The 18515-nt window shown below is 38.9% G+C and overlaps 2 protein-coding genes across 5 annotated transcripts in view; both read left to right on the top strand.

Moving 5' to 3' along the window:
- The window catches only part of LOC148343356 (connector enhancer of kinase suppressor of ras 3-like), a 44071-nt gene extending 38501 nt beyond the window's left edge, over positions 1-5570 (top strand). For both annotated transcript variants that reach the window (XM_088319423.1, XM_088319429.1), the window contains 10 exons: positions 386-439; positions 1216-1255; positions 1584-1753; positions 2306-2379; positions 2505-2576; positions 2686-2750; positions 3076-3200; positions 3304-3628; positions 4412-4602; positions 4767-5570. In XM_088319423.1, coding sequence (XP_088175549.1) covers positions 386-439; positions 1216-1255; positions 1584-1753; positions 2306-2379; positions 2505-2576; positions 2686-2750; positions 3076-3200; positions 3304-3628; positions 4412-4602; positions 4767-4967 — 1317 coding nt within the window. In that variant the 3' untranslated portion in view covers positions 4968-5570. The remainder of the gene's footprint in view (positions 1-385; positions 440-1215; positions 1256-1583; positions 1754-2305; positions 2380-2504; positions 2577-2685; positions 2751-3075; positions 3201-3303; positions 3629-4411; positions 4603-4766) is intronic.
- A 567-nt stretch (positions 5571-6137) lies between these two features.
- scaf8 (SR-related CTD-associated factor 8) overlaps positions 6138-18515 on the top strand; it is a 70568-nt gene continuing 58190 nt past the window's right edge. For 2 of the 3 annotated variants that reach the window (XM_088319405.1, XM_088319400.1), the window contains exons 1-2: positions 6138-6307; positions 8343-8426. In XM_088319405.1, the coding sequence (XP_088175531.1) occupies positions 6278-6307; positions 8343-8426 (114 nt within the window). In that variant the 5' untranslated portion in view covers positions 6138-6277. Of the gene's footprint in view, positions 6308-8342; positions 8427-11345; positions 11428-18515 lie in introns of all 3 variants that reach the window. The other variant, XM_088319414.1, reaches the window with a different exon arrangement.

The following is an 18515-nucleotide window of genomic DNA, read 5'->3' as shown; positions in this document are numbered from 1 at the left end:
GTAAATTACACTCTTTGTAATCCTTGTTGCGTAATCAAATTTTCACTTTGTGTGTGTGTTGTAAGATGCGTAAACTGCTACAGTTCGTGCCATGTTTTCATCTTGTTGTCAATGGCAGTTAGTCAACTTTGTAATACACATGGCAGCAGTCTCTTGAATACTACGACGGTTATCGCGTCATCTGGCATTATTGTTTGGTTTGGAAGAGGTTTAGACTTAGCTGATTGCTCTTGTGTCAGTACTTTGAAATATGTTTTTAGTTTGTGCTATTGAATTAGTAGAATAGAACTAACTGCCTATTAAGCAATCATTTGTAAGATTGCTTGCCAAGTTTTTTGGCAGGTGATTTATTGTAAGCTTTATTTTTTTTTGTCTTCTTCTCCAGGCTGCCTTCCCCATATCTGTGTCACCCTCAATGGCTGCTGATGATTACAACCCTGTAAGTTATTTTTATATCTCTATTTGCATTTGCATGAGTGTGAATTTTGTTAGACCCAAAATAGTTCAAGCAATTATAGTGATCACCGAGCAGTCTGACATTTTTGTGGCAAATTAACATATGCTGTTGACGGTTTTGTCAATTATTTATATATATTTATTGATATTATGAGATTTTATTTGCTATTTTAGTAAGTTTTTGACCGGAAGAGGAACTAAAGTAACTAATTTTAGTTTGTTAAAAAGGTTCAGGAAAGACTGTCCGATGTTTGTCCTCTATTTGGGTTCTAACCTTTTGTCTACGATTAGTGATATCATTCTGGGGTAGAAAGGAAAAAATATGAATCAACATTTCTTTTGTCAACTTTTTTTTAACTATTTACAACAAATTTTGCTGTGTGTTAGCGGTTTCTGATCTGATCTATTTTATTTCACAATAATATATTCAGGCTAATTTGAGAATGAATTACTTTCACTTTACAAATGGTGCAGCTACTACTCTCTGTCCTCTAAAATGTCCTCAAATTATGATTTATTTGAAAGTAGAACCATAGCTGGATAAGACAGAAAGTCGAAGCAGAGTTGAGGATCCTCATTAGTTGTGCCCGTGTGACGGAGAGAAGTAGAAGAGAGACCGAGTGCATGTGACACTTGCAGTATGAAACAGGATGTTCCAGACAGCCTCTTCTTGTGAGCTGCTGGGTCTTGGTTTAAGTGCTCTTAAATTCACTGACCGTCCCCATCATCCTGTCTTCCTTGTGTGTTACGCTCCACAAGGTCTCCCTGCGACATAAGTCCAAGAAGAAGAGCCGAGGAGGTAAGTCGTCACCTTTCATTTCACCTCAATTTGTCTGCCGGGCCCCTCAACTGTAATTCACAGCCTCTGGGCTTGCTTGCTTCAATTTTGGGTTTAATTCTTTGTAGCCACAGCCAGTGAGAGTTAGTTTGTTTATCATTATCATATTGAGATTCATATCTGGAAAAAGGTAGGCTGATGTTCACAGGTTTTAAACAAATATCCGTAGGTGTAATTTCACCATGTTTGCCATCTAATTTTAGGTCACTGGAAACATTTGAGCTTTCACACATTGCATAACTTCTCAAAGGGTGGCTTGTCTCTTTGTGGCTTTTGTATGTGTGCATAGGCAATGGTGCGATGAGCAGGCGGCGGGTGTCAGTCAAAGAGTTGGGTCAGCCAGACCACCAGGGTTGGTTGTACAAGAAGAAAGAGAGCAAAGGCTTCCTGGGTATCAAATGGAAGAAGTTCTGGTTCGTCCTGAAGAAGACTGCCTTATATTGGTACACAAACACACTGGTGAGAATCGTTTTCTTCTTACTGAATATGTTAAATTTATTTGAGGGGACGTCTAGTTGATGATTGAGCGATTCAGACTTGCTTATAAATGTTGAGCTGCACAGACTATTTAAAGAACGGCTCCTTTCGTTTGTTCGTCTTGGTGAAGCTCTGTATTTTACATTTTCGGAAGTTATATATATATATATATATATATATATATATATATATATATATATATATATAATGAGAAAAAAATTTGACTTTACAACAGCTACAGTGGATTCAGCATTGATGCGTTTCAGCTGCAGCAATGACCCTCAGTTGCCTCCTCGTCAGCCTGTATTACAAGTAACTAGTATGTAGTATCACCGTAGTTCCTCAAGCAGACTCTGCTGGGCCTGCTGAAAACGGCTGTGTGACTGACGAGGTTTGATTGGGCGTCAGAAATGACACAGACCGTCTGCAGGGGCAAATAGAAGAAGTGGCGGACGGCCGTGGTTTTGTCAGGAAGTGGCTTGAAGTCATTTGTTCATTTTGTTTTCACACTGTTGTTCAATGTTTGTGGTGCAGGCTGAGAAAGCTGAGGGCTTCATTGACCTCACCAACTTCATGATCGACCGAGCCATTGAGTGCAAGAAGAAACAGTAAGCATCCATGCTGTTTGAACATTTGTCTCTAAAGCAGTTCCTCCCACATGAGAGGAAATGACTTTGTGTTTGTATCTGTGCTCTTTTTCATCCCATCTTAACGCTGACTCTTCTTTCTCCAGTGCATTCAAAGCCTGCCACCCACAAGTCATGATGTTTTATTTTGCTGCTGAGAACCATGAAGAAATGACCATGTAAGTAACAACAAGGACAATGGTGTATCTACTGCGTTCAGAAAGATACTTCAAATCAAACTGAAATGTTCAAATCCTGCTAAGCGATATTTATGTGCATGTGTTCCAGATGGTTGAATAAGCTTGGGCTTGCCTCCATTCATTATGAGCCCACAGAACAAAACACAGCAGCTGGTGAGCTTCTTGATAAAACTTGCTTCAGTATGCATTTATCAATTGAAAACGTTTCATCATTTGACTAACAAAGTGAATCGCTTTTTATTAAATGCATGGGTACAAATCTCAATGTACAAATCTACAAATCTCAAAATATGTAGCTCTAAAATAATCACGTGTGTATAAGTATATACATCCATAAACATTCAACTTTGGTGTTAAACAATAGTATAGAAACTTTTCTTTGTTGATTTGGATGTTAAATTACAGACATTCCTGACCAGAAACTGAAATAGTTTGTATTACAGTAAAGGATTTAATAATTGTGCACGTGTGCTTTTAGAGTGTTACAGTGAGGCGAGTGACCATGAAGAAGCAGAAACCACAGACATACCTCCACCACCATACTATGAACAGACCCTGCGGGACTCCGTTGCTCCATCTGGTCTTCCTGGAAGCACACATCAGGTCAGTCCCATGGCTTCCTCAAGAGTTTACTTGTACTTTATTGCAAATCTGCAATCAAACTGTAAAAGTTGCATCTGACATGATTCATACATCGTTCTCACAGGGCACTCTTCCTCCACCGTACTCCTCGGCGGTCCCCAGCGAAGCAAACGGCTCGCATTCCTCGCCCCTCAGTACGATGACATCGCAGAGCTCGTCTGCCTCGTCTCTCTCCAAACAGCGTCAGTCTTGGTTGGACCTGGTCGCGCAGGTTTCTCCCGCTCCCACGGGTGAAGCGCCAGCGGTGTGCTCAGTCCAGGTGCATTTGCATCAACCCCCGCCGGAGGAGGAGGAAGCGCCGGAGAGTTCGGCTCATCTGGTATCCGCTGAAACGGGGTACAATGAGGAAGGCGCGGCAAAAAGAGAGGCTTCGGGTATGGTGGATATAGGTGAGACTTGACTTGAAGAATTCTGCCAGCTTGGTCTGGGGTAAAATAATAAATCAGCAATGCTGCAATTAGTGCCAACTATTTGCTGTAACTAGGTTTATTAGTAAAATTATTCATTTTTACATTAAGAATTGTAGTCAATTCATTTACATTAATCACATCCGTTTTATTTAACATGGCCTGGTCAAAACAATAATTACATGTGCCTTTAGCTTGTTGGCGCTGACATCACTGCTTCCGCCATTTTGTTTTGATACACTACTTTCGCATAGTGACAAGATCTCACGATGCGTGAAGTCACTTGCATTTGTGGGGAAAAAGAGGTTATTAAAAGCATCGATATATAAGGTTCTATGAATCGATATCTGGCTATGAAGAGGAAAATCAATTCAAATCGAGATATAGATATATTTTTTTTTAAACCCAGCCCTACTAGTTGGTAATACTGACTCTGCTTAAACTACTTAAAGGTGTGCACATTAGTGGGGACGACATGCTTTGAATTTCAGCACCTGTAAAAACAAACAGGAAAATAAAATATTTTAAAAAGTCATACTGACAAATACACGAGAGGTCATTTCTTAAATAGATTCATTTGCTTGTGCTACTGCCTGCCGCAGCACACATTTGCAGGTTTTTTCCTATTGAAATATGCCACCATTGATAGAATTTGCATTCTGTTTATTTGTGTCATTGTTGTCATGGTTACTTAACAACAGGCATGAGATGACATTCCACATATTTGATGATAATCATGATGTTGCGTGACTAATGTTGCTGCAGGTGATCACTGTAACAGCGCTGATGAGATGGAGAAGCTGTATATCCACCTGAAAGAGGCCAGCCTGTCGCCAATAGGAGACCGCAAACCGTCCACCAAGCGGGAATTCCGGGCCTCCTTTGTGAAACGCTGCAAAAACCACTCTGTTAATGAGAAACTGCATCTTATCCGGACACTCAACAGCACATTAAAGGTACATCTTTTCTCATGCAGTCATCTCCCGCTATGTTGTGGTTTATCGTTCACATCGCTGCTCTCTTAGTTGCAGACTTTTTTTTTAAGTGAATGTATTTGTTGTATACATGTGTGCTTATTTCATAATTTTCCTAATCTTGCTTGCTCTCATTTCTATCCCAGTCAAAACAGGCCGACCTACAGGCTTTAGAGCAGGTGCTTTTAGACCCTGAACTGACCTCGGGCAGGTTCAGAGAATGGAAGGAAGCCAATGGGCCTTTGGTGCAAGAGATCTGTGTCCTAAATGACCAGCAGTTGGAGTCAGAGGCCTCCCAGGATGGCGAATCGGCTATTCCTGCTCCAGTGGCTGAAACCAGTTTATAAATGCTCCCTGTGTCACTTACACTGCTGTTGAATTTTCAAAATGGGACTACTGTGGACTTATAAGATCTTCTCAACTAGAAAATGGATCTACATAACTTTTTTTTGTTTTCCTAAATGGAATCTGTGCAGCCATTTTCTAACTTGCGGCTCACATTACAATGTGAAATGCATCCTAGTATTACTTTTACGATTTGATTTGTAAGATTAGCGAACTTTGCAGGTGATTGCTTTTACTTCTTTGGCGTTTGTGTTTCTCCAAGTTGTATGTTACATTGCTTTCTACATGTTCTTGTTTTGTTGTATGTTTTGTCTATTTAGATGACGTCAGTACTGGATACGTTTTTAACAGCTTTCAGTCTCTTATTGGTGCCATGCACCTTCAATGCCTGTTACACTTTTTAAACAAACTATTGAGAAGTATCCCTTTAAAACTACAGTCTGCACGGACAGAGTAATTGCCATAAATCACGCGAGTTTTCACATTTGTTTGAAACATTTTTGGATGTTTTGTCATTTAAAGGCGATTATTACTTATAAGTACATTGACTTGTTTTCACTGCTGTAAATTAAACCAAACCAAGCAAATAAAACGTGTATACAGTATTTTAATCCCAATGGAACACTGGCAGTGGGAAACTTGTACTCTGCATAGAATAACAGTGGTCATCTGCAAATGATCAGCTCTGGCTTTGTGTCCCGAAACAACAACAGAGTCTCATCTTTTCCTTAGCACGTCAGGTTTTTGAAATATTTTCATTTTTTGTTTTGATGCTCGCGTAATATAGATTTCACCATGTATCACTAAATCTATTACTATATCACGACAACTTGATGTGTTAGAGGAAAAACAAACGCTGATTCGGAACAGTGCTAAACCATCTCGAGGTTTACTTACATATGATTACAAAAATGATTAATTTATAGACGTGGAATTATCACACAAAACAGATCCAAAACAAGTGTTAGGCCTCCTAAAATGAAGACATTGTTGGTGACTGTACAGCATGTAGCTGTTTGCGGAATTTAAATTAATATTTTGAAGCTCTTGACGTTGGTGATCTTGTCTCAGGCTAATAAAATGACTGTGAAAGTGAATTATTTTCGATGATCCATGCAGAAACATTTGGAGGCGTAACTTGTAATTCCCCCAAACGGACGCTGGGCGTCGCATGCGCGTCGACTGTAGTTGTCCTCCAGTGCTTGTGCGCCATATTGGCAATCTCCTCCATCTCGCCAGACATTGAGCATGCATGTCTCCAACCGATTATTGAGTAGATAGTTGCAGAGAGTCCGAACACGAACACGCCACCATGGAGGCCGTGAAAGCCTTCAACAACGAGGTTTGTTTGAAAATCCTTGCAGTAGATATCAACACGACGAGGAAAGCCCGTACCCCCTTTCTTATTGGCGGCGACGTTAAAGCTAGTTAGCCGAAGCTAACGTAAACTAACGTTAGCCGGACTGTCTCGCAAGGCCGCGGAGCTGTGTACAAAGATGTACCTGCGGTGCTTATTTACGGAAGCACTCGTCCACCGTCACGTTATGTGCTTCAAGATCGACGTGACTACATTGTAACTAACTCCCAACTATCTGCTGTGTGGGATGAGAACGGGCGCGCTGCACTGGCCGCTGCTAACGTTAGCACGATACAAGTTAGCTGACCCGTCTGAGTTGCGCGATAAACTTGGAGCGTTAGCTTAAGCATCACTGACATTGGCAAACGTGACCGTGGCACTGGAACTATTGGTACTCTACCAGATATTTTGCACGCTGTAGAAACAAAAATAAATTTTCGCCATTCATCGCTTTTAATGGTTACGGTGCGGCTCCCAAAAACGTGATCAGGGTGCATTCAAATCCCTCGCCCAATGCAGCATTTTTTTTTTCATGACTTGACACCAATGTATAAAAAAAACACAGACCAAATAGTTCTAGGTAGTCAAATGCAAAGAGTAGTAGTCGGTATTTTTATTATAAAAAGTGAAAAGATGAACTGATTGCAGCATTATCAGCCAGGCCATTTAGAGATAATTCCCCTGATGAGTACCATTTTCCTGAAATAATAACAGTAACACTAATGAAAACCAAAGAGACGATACAAACTGTTAAGCTTGAGAAAGGATAGAAGGGAGCAAAAACTTTTTGGATGCAAGCTGGTGAAAAAGCATCAATTTTGTCAGATTGCAAAGTAATTAAGGGTTGAGCGCTTAGGTGCTTGCTAAAGCTTGCTAAACGCAGAAAAAGACAAAAAAATAATAGAGATGTCCTGATCACTTTTTTCTTTTTGCATCGAATTTCAAGGCACTTGAGTTTGAGTATCTGCCGATACAGAGTGCTGATCCAATAAAATGCAATGAAAAAGAAAAACAAGACCACATCCAAATTTTCTCAATTTAAAAAAAAAAGAATACAGGAATTCCAGATCATACCTTAAATGGCTGAAAAAAGCAGTCGTTCAAATCATGTGTAGTGCTAAAATATGTTATTCTTGACTTAAAAAAAATAAGGAAATTCAAAAAGCAGATTTTCAGTCGATACTGATCGACTGAGAATCACACGTGATCGGATATCCGATCATGTCGATTTGATCGGAACAGCCCCAACAAATAATGATGACGAATTGGCGAAGTTAAATTAATTGTAAAAAGCCAATGGTCCAGGTAGGGCTGCACAATATTTATAAATAGAAAAAAATATATCAATATCACGATAATGACCTATGTAATATGCAGATTGCAAATATGTGCAATATTTTCCTGAAAGAATTGTATGCTTTTATCCGAATTTGACCAGTCATATGCAAATGTAAATGTGCCATTCAATAGTTCAACATTATCATATCAATTAGCTAAAAACACATTGAGCTTGCTTAGTTTGCAGCACAAAAAAGTACTTATTTTATGATATAATAAGCATGTAATTTCTTTCGGGACATGTTAAATATCACAATAATATTGATATTGTGATACTCAACATCCATATTGCATGTTTTTCCAATATCCTGCAGCCCTCTGCCCAGGTATACAAAATAATGCCAAACGGAATTTGCAGATGGTGGTCAGATGATGTGTGGGTTCATTTGGTACACACACATGCATAGAAAATATCTCGCCTAGAAGTTTATGAGGAGGGGAATTCGGAAATCTTGTCTGACACGTTCCTGCTCTTTTGAGTCGTGAAAGTGTTCGACATCATCTGTAGCGGTAAGGTGAATAACGGCAACATAACGAAACATGCAATGCAGCTGTTCCATCAAATAAAGTGAGATTATTGTTTCATGTCTTCTTAGTTATTATTTTAATCCAATTTGAAGACAAGGAAGGTGTATTTTGAATGAAACTTAATTCTCATTTGATGTTTCCTGTGATTTTACAGCTGTACTCGTTGAACGAGTACAAGCCGCCCATCTCGAAGGCCAAGATGACCCAAATCACCAAGTCAGGCATCAAGGCCATTAAAGTAAGTATGAGACAGGTGCACTATTTGGAATAAAGATTGCCAAGGGTATTTTTTAATTTTTATTTTTTATTGTTCTGCTGCGGAGCAAGCACTACTGCGCTATAGTGGCAGTGCCCATATTAAAATTTCTCATAATTTTTGTCTTTATTATTCTGCAGTTTTTTTTTTCCAAGACAAAATGTAGCCGACACCTGCTGTGCCTCAGCCGTCCGTGCTCAGATCAGAGCTATTATTTTTTAGGGCTGCTTCTATTTTGGTATTTGGATATCCGGCTGAAACTTCTCTTGCAAACTCGAGTATTCAGAAAAAATAAAATACAGTATTCTCGAACGGCAGAAGACATGGTGTTCTCCCAACCATCCTTTCATCCATTTTCTGATGCAGTCATCCTTTTGCACAAATGTAAAGTCTATTTGCTTGTCGCTAAGCTGCTATCTAGTACTAAGCCAAGCCGAGTATTTTTTATTAAGAATTGAATGCTCAATAGCCGGCCACTCCGGGTTCGCTTGCTCTAAGTAAACACTCGCGCTCTTGAGCCTCTTCGCTCTCTTCGCTCTCAACTCATTGAACTCTTGACACAGATTGGTTGGTTTCAAACATCAGACGTGCAGCTATGATACAAGCCACGTGTCATTTCAACATGACAGCCACTTAGAGTGACGGCTCTGTCCATCAGTATCGATATGCCAACAAGCTGCCTGCCTCAAATGCACAAATCCTTTTTCTAAATAATCATCAGCCTCGGAGCATTTCAAAATGTCTTGCTCAGCTTGGCAACTAGGTGCGCTGTTGTTGGTTTGTGAACTAACAGCTGAAAAAAAGATGTCGAATTGCATTAGTTGTATTTTGGGGGGGAATTAATGCGCTGGACGAACAAGCTGCGTAACACCCATCTCGGGTTCAGAAATATTCTCGAAGCACGTACTGGTTCTCAGCGACCGTTTGGAAACGCAAGAGCGTTGCTCAACTTCGTCGGTCGGTTATTCAGTGCTTCTCTTCCGGACAAATGAATGGGAACGGAGCGCACTCTGACGCTCCTAACACACTCAATCTCATCGCACGGGTGCATGAAAATGTTTGAATGAAAAACTGCACATTTGTATGCTCATCAAAAAATTATATTTAATATCATATTAGGCCCTATATATATATATATATATATAATATGCAAGTGTTTACTTTAGTTTTCTTGAGCACAGTGCATTTTCCTAATTTACTGCGGTAGTCTGATTTCTCGACCTGGTGGCTTGGTGCCCAAGAAGGGTGATCTTTATTTTCAAGTATTTCGTTTTATTTATAACTATTTATTTATAGTTTATTAGTATTAGTGCAACTCTACATAGTGTATACATTTGGTTCCATTTTAAAATGCACTGAACAATTAGAATTACTAAAAAAAAATTTAAGGCCACTGTATTGCCTTCAATTCAAACTGCACCATCATTGATAAACATCTCAGAAATGCAAGCGAAGAAGTTTAATCACAGTTGAATGTTGTATCATCCTATTAATTTGTACATACCTAAAAGAATTCAAGCTGTGAACTAATTATGGTTTTATAAGAGCAGCTGCTTGCTGGTGCAACATGCCACAATTTACATATGACCCAATTAGTCAACTAATCACGAGTACCCAAGTAATCGTTTGTGGCAGCCCTACTATCATAACAGTTGTCGAATAATTGGATGATCAATTGTCGATTAATAGTAGTTGATTGTGTGTCATGTTAAGCACGTTTTCGTTTTATTTATGCTGCACTATGTTTTTCTTTTCTTTTCTTTTTTTATCAGGCCATGACTAGTTGTGTGGTAAAATAGTGACATCCAGGGCACAAACTGCGTTGGTCACCTTAGCATTGCTTGTAAAAATAAAGATTTGCTTTGTTTTAAATGACAGGTTCATAGAATGACCTTCTCAACAATATTAATATTTAGTGATACAAGTTTCTGGTCTAGATTTATGTGTAATCAATAATGAGACCGTTGTTACTTTTGTGCAACTGTGTACAAATCGGTAAAAAGAATAAATTTTGCAAATAATTTTGGCCAACGTTTGAAGAAAATTAGTCGGCCGGCGGATTAATTGGTTCTTCCCTAATTAACACTTTGCTCAATTCAAAGTAAGCATTTTAATTTTCATGTAAGTTATGGTCTGGCAATGGAGGAGAGGACTAATCAAAATAACAAAATAATTATCTAGCTGCGACTGTCATGCTCGCCTGCTCTTCATTTGTCCTTTATACACATTTTCCATAATAATCGCCTCACTCTATACTCACACTCGATCAACAAGTTTAACCAGGCATGCGTATGTAGTGGAGGATCTGTGCTACTGAACAATAGCGCTGGGACGTACTGTGACAAGGCTTCAGCTTGTTCGGCGCTTGTTCACTTAAAAAAATAAATAAATAAATCATTAAAAAAAATGCTTGTGAATGGAAACGGGCAGTCCACAGACACTATAGTATGTGTCACATTAGCGAATGAATAAAGCGGCTCGTAGTTCCCGTCTCCAAGCTCCTCTAGCTTCACATTGCAATACAACTTGAGTCAGTATTCATATTACAGTAAAATGAAATTTTATTTTTGGCCTTTTTTTTTTTTTTCTTTTTTTTTTTTTTTTAGTTTAACCTTGGCCCTACTTTTTTTCCCATAGAAATATGCTGGCAGCAACAAATGTTGTGGTAAACACGAAAGTGGACAAACATGGTCCATGTGGGTGCATACAGAACAATGTATTGTTTACGGAGACTGTTGCGTTCTAAGCCATCCATCCGTTACGCCCAAAAACGCACAGGACACCACCAGCCTTTTACAATCGGTTCTCATCAAATGTTTTCGACCTTGCTTGCTCTTAAAGAACTACTGTGCTTGTGGTGTGACATACCTGACTAATAACACTCGTTTCCCCTTCCCTCAGCAGCTCTCCCAGCTCCCCCAAAGCACTGGAGGATGGGGTGGAGAGAGTTACAAAGAGATAAGAGAATCCCTAACCAGCTTAGGTAGGAGTATGGGTTGTTTCACAAGGAAGATGCCTCAGTTGGTTCCATGACCTCTTGATTTGTCAGGCAGTGCTCAATAGTGGTGCTGGGGAGACTTTGTATGTGTGGCCTGGCTGCTGATGCATTTCTCCGGTGTAAAAGGTTATTGACAAAGAACACCGTTGGAATGCATTGTGCGCAAAGTGGGAAATTATTGGTTGTCAAACAGAGATGTTTTGTAGACGTCCTTATGCTGTGCACACATTTCTAGCCACTCTCTACATTCTTGACCACAATAAGACATCATGGTGTTCAGGCCCTCAGACCACTGCATTTTTTTTACATATTGATTTAGTCTTTTAAGATTAAATACTTCAAGGACTGTACATTTGAGTCTTTATTGTGGCGTTTTCTCAGTTTATGATTTGAATCTAAGTGTAATGGAGAAAACGGGAGTGATTTTTTGGAATATACGTAGTGTGGCAACATTTTCAAGTTGGCTTATGCAGTTGATCAGACATACAGTATGACCCCATTTTCTACTTAAAATGAGTTGATGCTTATTATCCACTGATTGCTTTATATCTACTTTTAGTTGAGTTAATAGTTGTGTATTTAAAACTTAAGTACTTGCTAATTGATTGCGCTGTTTGAACCGCTGCCTTGTTTGAATTTTGTGACTGCTTGGTAAGAATTTACAATAGATGGCGCAAGTTTGTGTCTATTTTTTGCAGCAGCAGCATATTGTGTTGAGCTTAGACTGATTTTTGATTGGTCTGAAAAATTTCATTAATCTAGCACTTGAAGCAAGTGAGAAGGCAGTGAGAAAGTTGACTAATATTTCAACCCAAGTTTGATGTTTTTTATTTTTGAAAAATTTGTATTTGCCTGGTTTATTGCCACCACAACAATGCCCTCTTCTGCATAAATGAAAAACTCCGGTTGTGTTTCTTTTGGGCAATGGATGGAGACTTAAATGCAATAACTGACAAAGAAAAATCATTATTTTTTAGTAATCATTTAAAAAATAAAATGAGTATGATCCCTTTAGGTCGCTTCCACCGGTCCTTGGTTGAGCCTTGTGCCCTTTCGGTCCACTGTACAACAAAATACAGGATTTAAATATTTTCTTGTTAACCTATTCCACACAGTTGTATTAGAGCTGGGCGATATGACCTCAAATCAAGATCGCGATAAATTGAGCAATTTTACCTCGCTAACGATAAATGCACGATAAATTCCCCCCGTGGACTAAAATGAAAATAAATGCAGGAAATGCATATTGACTGCTTTTTTTTATTGACCGACTGGTACACATTACTTTCAATGAAAAATAAAAGTACAAAAATAATTTGTATAAACATTCCAAATAGCTTGCTTTGCATGACTTGAACAATGTCACAAAGAACAGGAGAAAAAGGGTACCTTTCGTAAAATCTTTTTCTGCAAATAGATTGCGCCAAGATGCTGTAATGATATGTGCAAAGCCCTAGATTTGTGTGGTCTCTTGTAAACAATATAAATAATGCCATGTAAAAAAATGCTAAATAAAATGCAAGAAAATGTCAATGCAAGCCAAATAAACAAGTGTGCATCATCGCGGAAAATGTGCTGTCTCGAGTACTCTGATGCGCCGTTGCCACTTGACGTCTATGTAATGCACAGTCAGGCTCAATCAGGGATCCATGTTGCAACTCGACTACAAGTCGGATGTAGATGCAAAATGCTTGACATGTCTAAGATGCCGTCCCGATGAAGTCCATACCGGGAAATACGGCTTTCATGAAGTGTTTAAATCCTGTGCGCGCCACTGTAACGAGAGGAGCTTTATCTTTAGCTATGTGCTAGGCTATCGCGTCCACCTCTGAGACGTTCTCTCGTATGCTGTCGCCTCCGTTAACGGGCTGTTGTCACTTGTCGAACCTTGCTTCTCTCTTTGAACGTTCAGCACAGCATGGTTGTGTTGTGGGTGGTGAAAAAGCTTCTGGGTTTGAATCGCCAGCTACGGCCGCGTCGTCTTTTTCTTTCTTGATCAGATGGGTGGAGTCACGTGACTAGACGCGCTGTAGCCCTCTTAAAGGGGCATGAACATTGCCGCAGACAGAAAAGGCTTTTCTTTTTTTTTTTTAAACACCGAATTTACCGACATGGGCAAAATGATTTCGGCCATAGTAATAAATATCGGCAACATTAAATTTTTGTTGTAATGCTAATCAATATATTAATATTTTATGTTGACCAACTGTTAGAGATACTCCGTTGACGACAGCGTTACAGGCCTTCGGCCTGTGACGTAATGCAATCATACTTCAGTGTTGATGCTCAGTGTTGAAGCTCTTAGCCTTGACTACGTTTACATGCAGTCACTATTTGGGTTAATGTCAAAATTCCGGTTCCTGAAACATTTGGCATCACCCGTTTACACGCGCAAGCGGACAGAGTTACTCTCATGTAGATGGTAATTGTGATCACTTGGGATATCCCCATCCAAACTGCAACATACAGATAACGTCATGACCCAAATCGACTTTATTTCTGCTTCTTACGTTCCACCGTCAATAAAACACATTATATTCAAATTCTGTTATAAAGCAATCGGTTTCCGTCTCACTCCAAAAGTGTGGTTGAGTATCACCATGTTTGTTTTCGTATACTCTTATTTCCGATTGGTTGCTTTTTACATACTACTGATAATTTCATTTACATCCAGGACTTATAGTCTTTGGGCGCCCAAATAAAAGTTGTTTAGGACTTGTGCCCTTGGGGAGTGTAAATTCTCATTTAATATTGAATGTTTATTTATTTTATAGACCAGTGTTAATATTGAATGTCTTGTTCCCGTTATAACACTATCCGTTCCAACCATAAAGGATGAGTCTATTACAAACGATAACACAAATACTAAATTAGTCATCGGTAGTAAGCTTCGTGCTTAGAGGCACGTCAGCGTAAATTGTTTGGACCAACAAGGAGACAAACGATGTGTTAACAGGGTAAACCCAAAGATTCTTCTAAAACTTAATTTTTCCTGCCTCAAATTGAGGCAGAGGTGGTACCATCCTGACCATGTGCCTTAATGTGCATGTATTCTTTTACAGGCAACAGACTTGAAGTCAAGCGTTCCAATAAGAATGTGACTATCATGATGTTAAAGCATTCATTTATTAAATCTATACACACACACAAATCAGGTGCCAACTTTAAATTGAAAGTACAGTTTATCCACACAACTCGCAACCACACACAGAACAGTTCCGACTCCTCTTTTTCATTCTGTGGGCCATCCACATGTTCCTCCCTGTAGAAAACTGTTAGTTTAGTTTTTGTAACTTTATTAGTTGAGTATTTTCAGGTACTACCATATTTACTTCTCTTGCGGCCCGGTGAATGGCCGTCACCTCATCTTTTTAATATGTCCAGCCTGTAGTTAGTTGGTTTAAGCTGTTTTACCCGGGAGACAGATTTATCCACGGCTTGTCAAAGCTACTGGTTCTGTGTTTTTGAAACCTGGATAGAGGAATCAAAAAAAGTTTCAATCGTGTACACGTTGGCGCCTAATTGGAAACAGATTTAAGTACGTAAGTAATGTTTATTTTGAAGTTAGCCTCCTTCCTGAGAGTGGAAATGTATATAAGTGTAAGGCTACTTGAGGCCTCGAGCATTTTTTTGAGCCGAGGTCCTCGAATTACATGAATTACTTGAGGACACTTTTCAGCCACTAATACCAGTTGTAGGGTCAATGTGTGCAAATGGTGCCCCCTCATACTTTGGTGCGTGTGACTGTTACTACGTGTCTTCAAGAAGATATAAGCATGCATTTTTTTTTTCTTGGGCTACGTGAGGTTCATGGTTACAATGCTCTTTTCAATACTTTTCAAGGTGACATATTGTGAGTCAGAGTATAATATTGAATACAGTGAACCCTCGGTTATCGCGGTTAATGGGGACCGAGACCACCCGCGAAAACTGAAAATCCGCGAAGTAGCGGCGCACCTTCAAAAAAATAAAAAAATACTTATACATACTTCGCACCTATATATATATATATATATATATATATATATATATATATATATATATATATATATATATAGGTGCGAAGTAGTGGCGCACCTTCAAAAATGCTTAAAAAAAAAAAATATATATATATATACGGGTAGAGAGAGAGAGAGTGAAATTCATGTTATAACAAAAAAAAAAATTATTATTAAAACTTAGTATTTTTTTTATTCCCCAGCCATTATTTTTGTATTTATTCAATTACCTCTTTTTGTACTTATTTATTTACTTCGACTTTTACCTGCTGGTACGCCGTCCGGTGTGCCCTGTGAAATGAAAGGTGGCATTTTTCATTTATTTATTTATTCATTTATTCATTCATAACTGACAGCCTCGCGCTCCCCTAATGCTCGGGCAAAAGGTGTTCCTCTTCGGCTTAACTACCACGCACGCCGGCCAGTCTCCTCCGGAGCTCTCGCACGGAGCGAAATGTCGCCCCGCTAGTGCCCGGGCGGAAGTTGTTCCTCTTCGGCTTAACTGCCACGCACGCCGGCCTCCTCCGGAGCTCTGGTACGGTCCGAACCGCGCGAAACGTCGCCCCAAATCGTGTCCGGGGGAACATGCTCTTCTTCGTCCACTCTCTTCTTCGTCCACTCTCCTCTTCGGCGCACGCCGACCGCAGCCAGGATGGCCGAGTGGTCTAAGGCGCCGCGTTCAGGACCCAGTCTCCCCAGGAGGCCTGGGTTCGAATCTCGAATTTTCCCATTGTGGGACTAATAAAGGGAATATTATTATTATTATTATTATTAACCGCTCGAGCGCCCCCTCGTGCCGCTCGGCGAAACTACAATGCCCCCGAATATTTTTTAGACCCGCGAAGCACTGAAGCCGCGAAAGGTGAAGCGCGAAGTAGCGAGGGTTCACTCTATATACGAAGTTTTGAAACCAATGAATAATCATTTTTGTTATTATAATTTTTGTTGTATAATTGTTATTTCAATCTCAATCAAAATAATTGGGATTATTTATTTTTTTGATAAATGTCCAGCCCTAGATTAGAGTTATTGTCACCATTATATGAAAAGAGGTTATTGTGGTCAAAATCAGAGTTGGGAATTCTGTTAGTACTGATGGAAAGTTTGTCATTCCAGCTTGAAACGTGCCATATAAATAAAGTTTATTCTATATAAAGTATTCTATTGTGGTGTAGTGGGTGGAATGGTTTCACAGAATGCGTTGCTCACACCTTCCCGTCACGGGTTCAAGTATAGCTACCATTTAAAATGTATTCATCCATCCGTCCTTTCATACATACTCTTTACAATTTCCTGCAGTATAGTTTTAAACGTGCCGTTTTGTTTCACATCTTAATTAACGAATTGAACCGTTATGTAGTCGAAAAATTTACATGTTCCTTCTGCAGACAGGAAACACAAAATTGCTGGACTATCCTTGCTCTAACTGCCACTGCTAGAATTGGGGTCAAGTCAATATGGAAGGATGTTGAATTGTAAGAAGAAGAGGTGGCACTCCTAAAATAGCAGCGACAAACTGTAATTTAGCAACGACGGCTTGACAGACTGGCGATGACAGATTTGATCTGAGCGGAGCGGCAGAATTTACTGATGTGCCCACCTCTGGTCAAAATACACAAAAGATGATAAATTGCAGCACACTTGACATCCATTTGTAGCAATGCACTTGGAGTTACTTGGGATTTTCTTTTTTAAACAGCCCACAGTGTGAAGAAAAGTAATTACAAATTTTAATCGAGTCAATCACAGCTTTAAAATTAATTAATTGGAATTATTAAAAATTTAAATTCAATTCAAAATCTGCCAGATTTTATACATACATTATATATGACAAACGCATGCTTTACGTTGAGATAGTAATTTAATCTTGAATACCTGCGGTGGAGCTGGAATTCCATCTCGCCATAAGTACAAATCACGATTAATTATTGTTCATTTATTGAGGAGAGCCAACCTGCTTTTCTTTCATGTTTACATTTCCATGTGCACGTGTCTGCTAGGACTGAAAGATTTTATTTGCGATTTTCTTCACAATGTACAGTGACATTTACAAACATGTCATTAAAAGCAATCAAAGCTATTATTGTAAAAATGCAAGGACGGGAATGACGTTTTTGAGGGAGGCAGTCCTTTTCAAGTTGTTAAACATGTTCAAGTAAGGCTAGACCTAATGTACTACATGCCGTCAAGTATAATTTTGTATTTGTGTAATTTTGTAGTTGAATATACATTTTTAAACCCATAAATGTTTTGCGTTTTGTACTAATGTACAATTTCCTTAAACATAAACTTATGTCAATAAAAATAAACTTTTATCAAAGCTAAATCAATTTAAATAATAATTTTGAGACCTATAAGTGTGCAGATCTCAACATTTAGTACACTGTGGTGAAAAATAGAGCAAATAACATTGATGTTATTATCAATATATCTCACCTATGAATGATTGTAATGATCAACTTATAACCCTGATCGAACACCCCTAAATAATATTGGGTATTGGTAATTTACATCCTGTTATTGAAAAATATATTGACCATTGTTTCCAAAGTAAAAGCACATGTTTTAATTTGATTCAACTTTAAGATAATTAACCACTTGTTGCTTAATCTGCCATAATGTCTCATGAGACAAAAAAAAGTATCATAAAATTATGCGTACCTATGCAGCGGCAAGTTTTAGTTACAGCAATGATGTCTGGGCTTGCTTTACCTCCACTCCCCCACCCTCCACGTCTTTATGACAATTTAAATCATCGCTTTTGTGATTAGTAAATCACCTTTTTATGAAATTGCGATTACATTACAAATGGAATGAATCATTCTTCCCTAACGTCATATCTATCCAATGTTCATATCTATAATGATGACAGTAAAGCCAAAGAATGCGTTGCGTGGCGCAACTACACAATAAATGTAATTAATGGAGTTCTAAGGATGCTATTCCTTGTTTTAATGGGTTTGTGTCACTCGTTGTTGAATATCTGTCATATTTAACTGTTGCATTTGTAGCGATGGGTATTAATTAGATTGGTGTTTTTTCACCCAAGAAAAGCAAACACTGCTCTTTTTATTT

This window comes from Idiotropiscis lumnitzeri, chromosome 1 (assembly GCF_059441095.1).
Source record: "Idiotropiscis lumnitzeri isolate Australia: NSW breed Sydney's pygmy pipehorse chromosome 1, RoL_Ilum_1.0, whole genome shotgun sequence".
Lineage (NCBI taxonomy): Eukaryota > Metazoa > Chordata > Actinopteri > Syngnathiformes > Syngnathidae > Idiotropiscis > Idiotropiscis lumnitzeri.
This window is presented reverse-complemented; position numbering and strand designations above follow the sequence as displayed.